Source organism: Palaemon carinicauda, chromosome 45, assembly GCF_036898095.1.
Source record: "Palaemon carinicauda isolate YSFRI2023 chromosome 45, ASM3689809v2, whole genome shotgun sequence".
NCBI lineage: Eukaryota > Metazoa > Arthropoda > Malacostraca > Decapoda > Palaemonidae > Palaemon > Palaemon carinicauda.
The window spans coordinates 450,519-460,518 of NC_090769.1; the positions used below are offsets into that span (position 1 = coordinate 450,519).

Here is a 10,000-nt window from a genome sequence, read left to right on the forward strand (position 1 = left end):
GTGTGTCTATAAGAAGTTTTAAAACATGTAAATAAGGAAAATGCAGGAATCAATATTAATTGAGAATACCTTAACAACTTTAAATTTGCAGATGATACAATTGTGCTAAGTGGATCATGGGTGGAATTGGAAAAGATAATAAAAGATTGGAATAGAGAAAGTAAATATGTAGGACTGAAAATGAATATGAATAAAACTAAGATAACGGTCAATGAAAAGGCATACAACAAATAAGAGTTATGGACGGGCCTCTAGAGATTGTTAATGAATATACGAATTAAGGACAGACAGTAAGTGTTTCCTCAGGACACGAGACCTAAATTAAAAGAAGGATAAGCACAGGATGGAGAGTTTTCGGTAAACAGAATAAGATTATGGTAAGTAAAATGCCATTTTCTCTAAAAATAAAAGTATTTAATCAGAAGGGCCTACCCGTATTAACTTATGCATCAGAAACTTGGAGCCTTACTAAAGCCTTAGAACGTAAGTTAGTTACAATTCAAAGAGCTATGGAAAGAATAATGATAGGAATAACGCTAAAAGATAGAAAAAGAACAACATGGATATGAGAGAAAACTAAAGTATAAGATATTCTGACAACAAGTAAGAAAAAGAAATGGACATGGACAGGACCTATAATGATAATGACAGATAATAGATGGATATTCAGAATAACAGAATGGGTTCTAGATATTACAAAAGAGGTAGGGGAAAGAAGAAAATACGACGGATTGACGAACTAAGTTTGATGGTGTGTTGTGGACTGGCATGGAAAGACCATTAACAAATGCAAATAGAAGGACACACATGGGGCCTTTATTCAGCAGTAGACAAACAACGACTGATGATGATGATGATGATGATGATGATGAGTCAGACACCTGCTTTTTTATTATATAGAGGGAATCATCAAATTATGACACAGAGCAATTTGCCCCATCACCGACTAAGAAATATTTCTGAAAGTGTTGTATGTGCCAAAAGAGAATTACCTCTCGATTGGCCTGTTATCATAAGAACACTTGTACCACCATATCTATTTAATATCTAATATTTCCAATGTTTACTTTTATTCAGCCAGAGAAAAAGAATGCAGATATTTTCAATGAGGAATGCCGAATTGCTGGAGGTATCTGTGTCACGGGTCAAAGAGCGGACATGTGCAAGAGTGACCTTGGTCCACTCGATTGCCCGAAAAAGTCGATTTGTTGCAAGAAGAGGAAAATAGATGATGGAGGCAAGTGCTCTGATGTTCAAGGTCTTTCTTGTTGTTTTCATATTGTTACAGATGTTTCATGTAATTTATTTCAATTCTTTCACTTATAAAAGGAGCTAAAAAGCTTTTTTTTTTATGTGCAAATAATTTTACAATGTTTTTCGACTAGCCAGCAAAGATTTTTAACTTTTGAGACCTCAAAAGTAGTTATACGTCTGGCAAAATCGCTCAGCATGACAGAATATATATATATATATATATATATATATATATATATATATATATATATATATAAATGTATGTATATATATATATATATATATTTATATATATATGTATATATATATATATATATATATATATATATATATATATATATAAACAAATAAAAAGACAGCTACCATTTTGCTATCAAGGAGTTAAAAATTCCCCAACGTGGAATTTAACAGTTAACTCTTCTATCCTCATTCATTATTTCTTTCACTATCATCCAGCCAACAATTGATCATCTCACACGTGTACAAAACAAAGTCTACTCTTTTCCCCCAATTATTCCCATTTATGGGTAACTGCGATTATGTCATAATGGGAGATCTGTAGAAACATACATTTTAGCTTATAGTTTACCGACCTCGGCAGCCAGGGGATAGATAATCACCGGTTAGTTTTGCCAGCGTGGAGAATATAGCTTTTTTCTTATCAGGACGTATACAGATCATTAGTTCAGCTTAGCTTGTAATGATAATAGTAATAATAATAATGATAATAATGATAGTAATGAAGATGATAATAACAACAACAACAACAACAATAATAATAATAATAATAATAATAATAATAATATCGTGGTAGGAGACCCTCTTTTAGGCAGGTTGAGTTAAAAGTAATGGCTGCATCGGCAGAGTTTATTTTCTTATCCAATTTTTCTATTTTCCGGATAATTCTCTTCTCTAGAGCGCTGCAATCAGCCAGTAGACTTGAAAAATTCATCAGTCGGGTGAATGACAAAATCGGGAAGACTTTGTCATTCACCCGACTGATGAATTTTTCAAGTCTGCTGGCTGATTGCAGCGCTCTAGAGAAGAGAGTTATCCGGAAAATAGAAAAATTGGATAAGAAAATAAACTCTGCCGATGCAGCCATTACTTTTAACTCAATAATAATAATAATAATATTAATAATAATAATGATACTAACAACAATAATAAAAAGAATAATAATAATAATTATAAAAATCATAACAATAATGATAATCATAATGATAACAACAACAACAACAACAACAACAACAACAACAATAATAATAATAAAAATAATAACAATAATAATAAAAAATTTATAAGGTTATTGCTCCGCCATTAATGACACAGATTATCTCCTCAGGATTATATCTCTATTAAATAAAAATTATCTTTGTAAAAGGACAATTACATCATATCAAGTAACATTATTAAAGTAACAGAACTATTACATCTTCATTAACTAATTGTTGTTATTAAGTAGAAGTTAACTATGTAAGAGGACGATTACATCTTCCTTATGTAATAGCTATCAGTGAAAAAGGACGATAAAATTTTTATTAGTAAAGAAACGATTACATCTTCATTAATAGTTATTTATGTAAGAGAACAATCATATCTTCATCTCCCTTATATAAAAGAGCAAGCGTGTTTGGCTGTATATATATACAGTATATATATATATATATATATATATATATATATATATATATATATATATATACATATATATATATATTAGATAGATAGATAGATAGATTTATATATATATAGATAGATATATAGATAGATTTATATATATACATATATATATATATATATATATATATATATATAGAGAGAGAGAGAGAGAGAGAGAGAGAGAGAGAGAGAGAGAGAGAGAGAGAGAGAGAGAGAGAGACAGAGAGAGATAGATAGGAGGAGAGGGTAGGAGGAGAGGGAGTAGCCATCGTCTGGTGAGAAGGGGGTGGCGTGTGCGTGCATATCTATCTAAATATATAGACGTCATTTTTGACGGATCGCGTGCACTAGTGAAGTAATATTTGCCAAAGTAAGAGAACTATTGGGCCTACATTTTTATTATCTAAATAACATTGAAGTTTAATCTACATCCCCATGCCCTTCATGTGTAAGCCTACAACTTACATTCAAATCCAGTCTTCTTCATCCTGACATAGAATATTAACTCTTTCAAGCGTATGAAATTAATGCTTTCACTTGTATTTTCTCACAGCAGAAGTGGCTAGAAATATCAAGAAGGTTCGCGCAGAAGAAGAGAAAGTAGATAAGATTAAGAGGCCTCGCAAGACGTCGGGCTCCAGTGCTGATAAAGTTGTGAAGGAGCAAACTGGCAAGAAATTGTCGCCTGGTCGGAACGGGCCGAAAGGAAATGAAAGTAAGAAGAGCCTAGGAGAAAAAGGGCCGAAGGGAAATGAAAGTAAGAAGAGCCTAGGAGACAAGGGGCTGAAGAGAAATGATAGTAAGAAGAGCCAAGGAGAAAAAGGGCCGAAGGGAAATGAAAGTAAGAAGAGCCAAGGAGAAAAAGGGCCGAATAGAAATGAAAGTAAGAAGAGCCAAGGAGAAAGAGGGCAGAAGGGAAATGAAAGTAAGAAGAGCCAAAACGAAAAAGGGCCGAAAGGAAATGAAAGTAAGAAGAGCCAAGGAGAAAAAGGGCCGAAGGGAAATGAAAGTAAGAAGAGCCAAGGAGAAAAAAGGCCGAAGGGAAATGAAAGTAAGAAGAGCCAAGGAGAAAAAGGGCCGAAGGGAAATGAAAGTAAGAAGAGCCTAGGAGAAAAAGGGCCGAAGGGAAATGAAAGTAAGAAGAGCCTAGGAGAAAAAGGGCCGAATAGAAATGAAAGTAAGAAGAGCCAAGGAGAAAAAGGGCCAGAGGGAAATGAAAGTAAGAAGAGCCTAGGAGAAAAAGGGCCGAAGGGAAATGAAAGTAAGAAGAGCCAAGGAGAAAGAGGGCCGAAGGGAAATGAAAGTAAGAAGAGCCAAGGAGAAAGAGGGCCGAAGAGAAATGATAGTAAGAAGAGCCAAGGAGAAAAAGGGCCGAAGGATAATGAAAGTAAGAAGAGCCAAGGAGAAAAAGGGCCGAAGGGAAATGAAAGTAAGAAGAGCCAAGGAGAGGATAAGAAAGCAAAGTCTATAAAAGATACAGGTAAAAAGGAAGAAAAGGGAGGCGAAAAAGGCGATGTAAAAAGGGGGGAAAAGACCCAAAATAGGGAAAAGAAAGTCGGAGGTGGCCAAAATATAAGTGACGAAGGTAAGAAAAAAGGAGGCGGCAAAATTGTAGACAAGAAAACAAATAAAGCTGGAGGCGATAAACAGGGCAGAAAAAAACCCACCAAGAAAACAAAGAATAATAAGAAAAACGACAAGGAAACTAAAGGAGCCAGAAAGGAAGATAAAGAAAAGAAACCTAGAAACGGTAGCAGAGGCAAAAAGGAAAGGCAGAATAAAAGCAACAAAAAAGACCGAGGAAAAGGAAAACAAGACAAGAAAGAAAAGGAAAGCAAACAAGGCAAGGGGAGAAACAAGGGAAGGAAAAACAACGAAAACAGAGGAGCCAATGGAAAGAAGAAGGGGTCACCTAAGGTGGAAGGTAGCCGAAATGGATGCAAGAAGAACCAGCGTTGCATACGAAAGGGTGGAAAGTGTCTGTCTCCCGGGAACAAGTGCAAGGGCCAATCGCGTCCCGACCTCTGCTCTGGCGATTGCACCTGCTGTTTAACAGGACAGAGGTCTGACAAGAGATGCCAGCAAATGGACGATTGCTCCAGTGCGAATGGCAAGTGTCGCTCTAGTTGCAAGAAATCCAAGATCCTTCAGAAAGAGTGTTCCGGTGGATGCGTTTGCTGCGCCAAAGGTGAGTATTATATTTCTGGTTGAATGCATAATTGAAAATATGAATAGATAGATAAATGAAAGTACAGTATGAATAAAGGTTGGAAGAAAGAAACTAGATTTATGGTTGCATACATAATTGAAAAAAATTAACATATAAATAAATTAATATGTATTATGAATAAAGATGGGTATAAAGAAATAGATTAGAATTCCAGACTTTTGCTTCACCCATGTATTAGAAGAATCGCAACTTGCCTTCTTACACGCTATCTTTTATATTTACACGGAGCTCTCTCTCTCTCTCTCTCTCTCTCTCTCTCTCTCTCTCTCTCTCTAGATGTTATTAGCATATGTTAAAGTACAATATGGAAGGCATGGCTATACTCTACTTCATATCCTGCTCATTTTCTAATGCATACATTTTTAACCATTAGGTATTCAATCGGTTTTTTTTTTTTTTTTTTTTAACAGATTCTAAGGGTAAGACGGGTAAAGCCAACAACCGAAAAAAAGAACGCAGTAGACTGAAGAAGAAAAATGGAACGGAGAAAACAAGCAAAAATAAGAACAGACAAAAAATTGAAAAACGAAAGAGAAAATGTAAGAGTGAAAAGTGCGATAAGAAGAATGGAGTATGTCAACCCAAGAAGAACAAATGCAAAGGAAAGAAACTCAACATCTGTGGGAAAACTTGCGTCTGCTGTGTCAATAATGACTGCAAGGCAGCTACGAAATGCACGAGGCAAGGGGGGAAATGTCAAAGTGCCCAAAAATCATGTAAGACGGCAATTGTGAAGGGAAATTGTAAGAACAAATGCGTATGCTGCCTAGAACGTGAGTATTTCGTGATAATGTTAGTATAAATTGGAAGCTAATCACCTAATTTTCATTCTAATGACCAGATTATGCAAGGAGGTCACAATATACTTAACCCTTGACTGGAAGGTTTTCAAACTGGCTTTTCTCTTGTAGCAGTTCCTATTAGAACAGCTACAATACTATTCCTCATTTGTCATTCAGTACAACAAAACGACCCTATAACCGATACTATAGGTTTAAAGATTTCTGATTTTTATCTTAGGATAAAAAGTTGTATTACTCTGTGGTAGTCTTTTATCATTGAAATCTAACAAAGATTTGAGTTAAAACCCATATGCTTACTAGACCATTAATGTTTGGACATTGCAAGTTTCAGCTGATAATTCATAGATTATTTTTCAGATTTAAAAAGACATACCAAATATATAGACAATTTGCCCATTCTATGAAATAAGAGTTAATAATTCTGTACAATCATAGAGCAAGATCATACAATGAAGAAATCGCCAACTTACAAACTGAATGGTTTGATGCTTGTTAATTGGGACCAGCATCAACGCAATTGTGAAAGCAAATCAATAATTATTTAAAAACTTGTTTTACCATGATAGCTCCTGAATTGCCTTACAGAAGTATTCTGCCCATTCATAAAATCGAGACTATTTACACAAGGCACAGCACTTTACAACATTCTGTTGGTACAGCATAACCCAGAAGACCCAAATTATTTAGTTTGAGCACAGAGCTTGGGAACACTGTAATTTACAGCATGAACGTACATGACACAGACTATTTACTTTGACCAAAGAACTTGGTAGTATTTTGTGGAAACAGTACAGCCAACAAGACCAAGACTATTTACTTTTACCACAGAACTTGAGAGCATTCTGTTGTTACATTGTGGCCTATAAGACCTAGACTATTCACTCTGACCACAGAACTTGGCATTATTCTGCTGTTACAGCATGGCCTACAAGAACCAGACTATTTACTTTGACCACAGAACTTGGTATTATTCTGCTGTTACAGCAGGGTCTACAAGACCCAGACTATTTACTTTGACCACAGAACTTGGCATTATTCTGCTGTTACAGCATTGCCTACAAGAACCAGACTATTTATTTTGACCACAGAACTTGGCATTATTCTGCTGTTACAACATGGCCTACAAGAACCAGACTATTCACTCTGACCACAGAACTTGGCATTATTCTGTTGTTACAGCATGTCCTACAACAACCAGACTATTTACTTTGACCACAGAACTTGGCATTATTCTGCTGTTACAGCATGGCCAACAAAAACCAGACTATTTACTTTGACCACAGAACTTGGCATTATTCTGCTGTTACAGCAGGGTCTACAAGACCCAGACTATTTACTTTGACCACAGAACTTGGCATTATTCTGCTGTTACAGCATGGCCAACAAAAACCAGACTATTTACTTTGACCACAGAACTTGGCATTATTCTGCTGTTACAGCATTGCCTACAAGAACCAGACTATTTACTTTGACCACAGAACTTGGCATTATTCTGCTGTTACAGCAGGGTCTACAAGACCCAGACTATTTACTTTGACCACAGAACTTGGCATTATTCTGCTGTTACAGCATTGCCTACAAGAACCAGACTATTTACTTTGACCACAGAACTTGGCATTATTCTGCTGTTACAACATGGCCTACAAGAACCAGACTATTCACTCTGACCACAGAACTTGGCATTATTCTGTTGTTACAGCATGGCCTACAAGAACCAGACTATTTACTTTGACCACAGAACTTGGCATTATTCTGCTGTTACAACATGGCCTAACAGAACCAGACTATTTACTTTGACCACAGAACTTGGCATTATTCTGCTGTTACAGCAGGGTCTACAAGACCCAGACTATTTACTTTGACCACAGAACTTGGCATTATTCTGCTGTTACAGCATTGCCTACAAGAACCAGACTATTTACTTTGACCACAGAACTTGGCATTATTCTGCTGTTACAACATGGCCTAACAGAACCAGACTATTTACTTTGACCACAGAACTTGGCATTATTCTGCTGTTACAGCAGGGTCTACAAGACCCAGACTATTTACTTTGACCACAGAACTTGGCATTATTCTGCTGTTACAGCATTGCCTACAAGAACCAGACTATTTACTTTGACCACAGAACTTGGCATTATTCTGCTGTTACAGCAGGGTCTACAAGACCCAGACTATTTACTTTGACCACAGAACTTGGCATTATTCTGCTGTTACAGCATTGCCTACAAGAACCAGACTATTTACTTTGACCACAGAACTTGGCATTATTCTGCTGTTACAGCAGGGTCTACAAGACCCAGACTATTTACTTTGACCACAGAACTTGGCATTATTCTGCTGTTACAGCATTGCCTACAAGAACCAGACTATTTACTTTGACCACAGAACTTGGCATTATTCTGCTGTTACAGCAGGGTCTACAAGACCCAGACTATTTACTTTGACCACAGAACTTGGCATTATTCTGCTGTTACAGCATTGCCTACAAGAACCAGACTATTTACTTTGACCACAGAACTTGGCATTATTCTGCTGTTACAGCAGGGTCTACAAGACCCAGACTATTTACTTTGACCACAGAACTTGGCATTATTCTGCTGTTACAGCATTGCCTACAAGAACCAGACTATTTACTTTGACCACAGAACTTGGCATTATTCTGCTGTTACAGCAGGGTCTACAAGACCCAGACTATTTACTTTGACCACAGAACTTGGCATTATTCTGCTGTTACAGCATTGCCTACAAGAACCAGACTATTTACTTTGACCACAGAACTTGGCATTATTCTGCTGTTACAGCAGGGTCTACAAGACCCAGACTATTTACTTTGACCACAGAACTTGGCATTATTCTGCTGTTACAGCATTGCCTACAAGACCCAGACTCTTTACTTTGACCACAGAACTTGGCATTATTCTGTTGTTACAGCATTGCCTACAAGAACCAGACTATTTACTTTGACTATAGAACTTAGCAGCATTCTGTTGTTACAGCATGGCCTACAAAAACCAGACTACTGCATTCACTTTGTGCACAGAACTTGGTAGTATTATGTTTTCGCAGCATGACCCACAAGACCAAGACTATTTACTTTAAGAACAGAACTTGGCAGTATTTTGTTCTTACAACATCTCCCATAAGCTAGAGACTATTTACTCAATTACAAAACTTTGCAACATTCTGTTGTTAAATCATGAACTACGGCAGACTATTTCAATTGTGCTGCACAGAACCTGGCATTCTTCTGTTGATACAGCCCGACCCACAAGACCCACGATATTTAATCATGGTACAAACTTGGCAGCATTCTGTGGTTACAGCATGACCCACAGAATCTAAATGGAATCAGATGGTATAGCACAACTCACAAGATCCAGACTATTTACACACAGAACAGAACTTTGCAGTATTCTGTTGTTACAGTATAACTTACAAGACCCCTATTATTTATACAATGCACAAAACTTAACATCATTCTGTAGTTACAACCCAACCTAAAAGAACTCGACTGCTTAATTTGAGTAAACAACTTGACTGCATTCTGTTGTTACAAACCTACAAGACCCAGACTATTTATTCGGGGTCCAGAACTTGACAGTCTTCTGTTGTTCAGCGCAATCTACAAGACCCAGACTTTTTACACAGGGCACACAACATTCTTTCGTCACAGTAGGATATCTTATGAATTAGCGCATTCGTAGATTTATCAAGGACTAAATACCACTGGGATTGTTCAGTGGCTACTTTCCTCTTGGGTAGGGTAGAAGAAACTCTTTAGCTATGGTAAGCAGCTCTTCTAGGAGAAGGAAACTCCAAAATCAAACCATTGTTCTCTAGTCTTGGGTAGTGCCATAGCCTCAGTACCATGATCTTTCACTGTCTTGGGTTAGAGTTCCCTTGCTTAACGGTACACTCGGGCACACCATTCTATCTGATTTTTCTTCCTCTTGTTTTGTTAAAGTTTTTATAGTTTATATAATATTTATTTTAATGTTGTTACTGTTCTTAAGATATTTTATTTTTCTTTGTTTCCTTTCCTCACTGA

At 36.6% G+C, this 10,000-nt stretch overlaps 1 protein-coding gene across 1 annotated transcript in view; it reads left to right on the forward strand.

Annotated features, from left to right (window-relative positions):
- Positions 1–10,000, forward strand: part of LOC137634699 (mucin-17-like) — a 54,328-nt gene that overhangs the window by 22,695 nt on the left and 21,633 nt on the right. Inside the window, exons 3-5 of the mRNA XM_068367190.1 lie at positions 1,078–1,237; positions 3,473–5,104; positions 5,557–5,919. Of these exons, the coding sequence (XP_068223291.1) occupies positions 1,078–1,237; positions 3,473–5,104; positions 5,557–5,919 (2,155 nt within the window). The remainder of the gene's footprint in view (positions 1–1,077; positions 1,238–3,472; positions 5,105–5,556; positions 5,920–10,000) is intronic.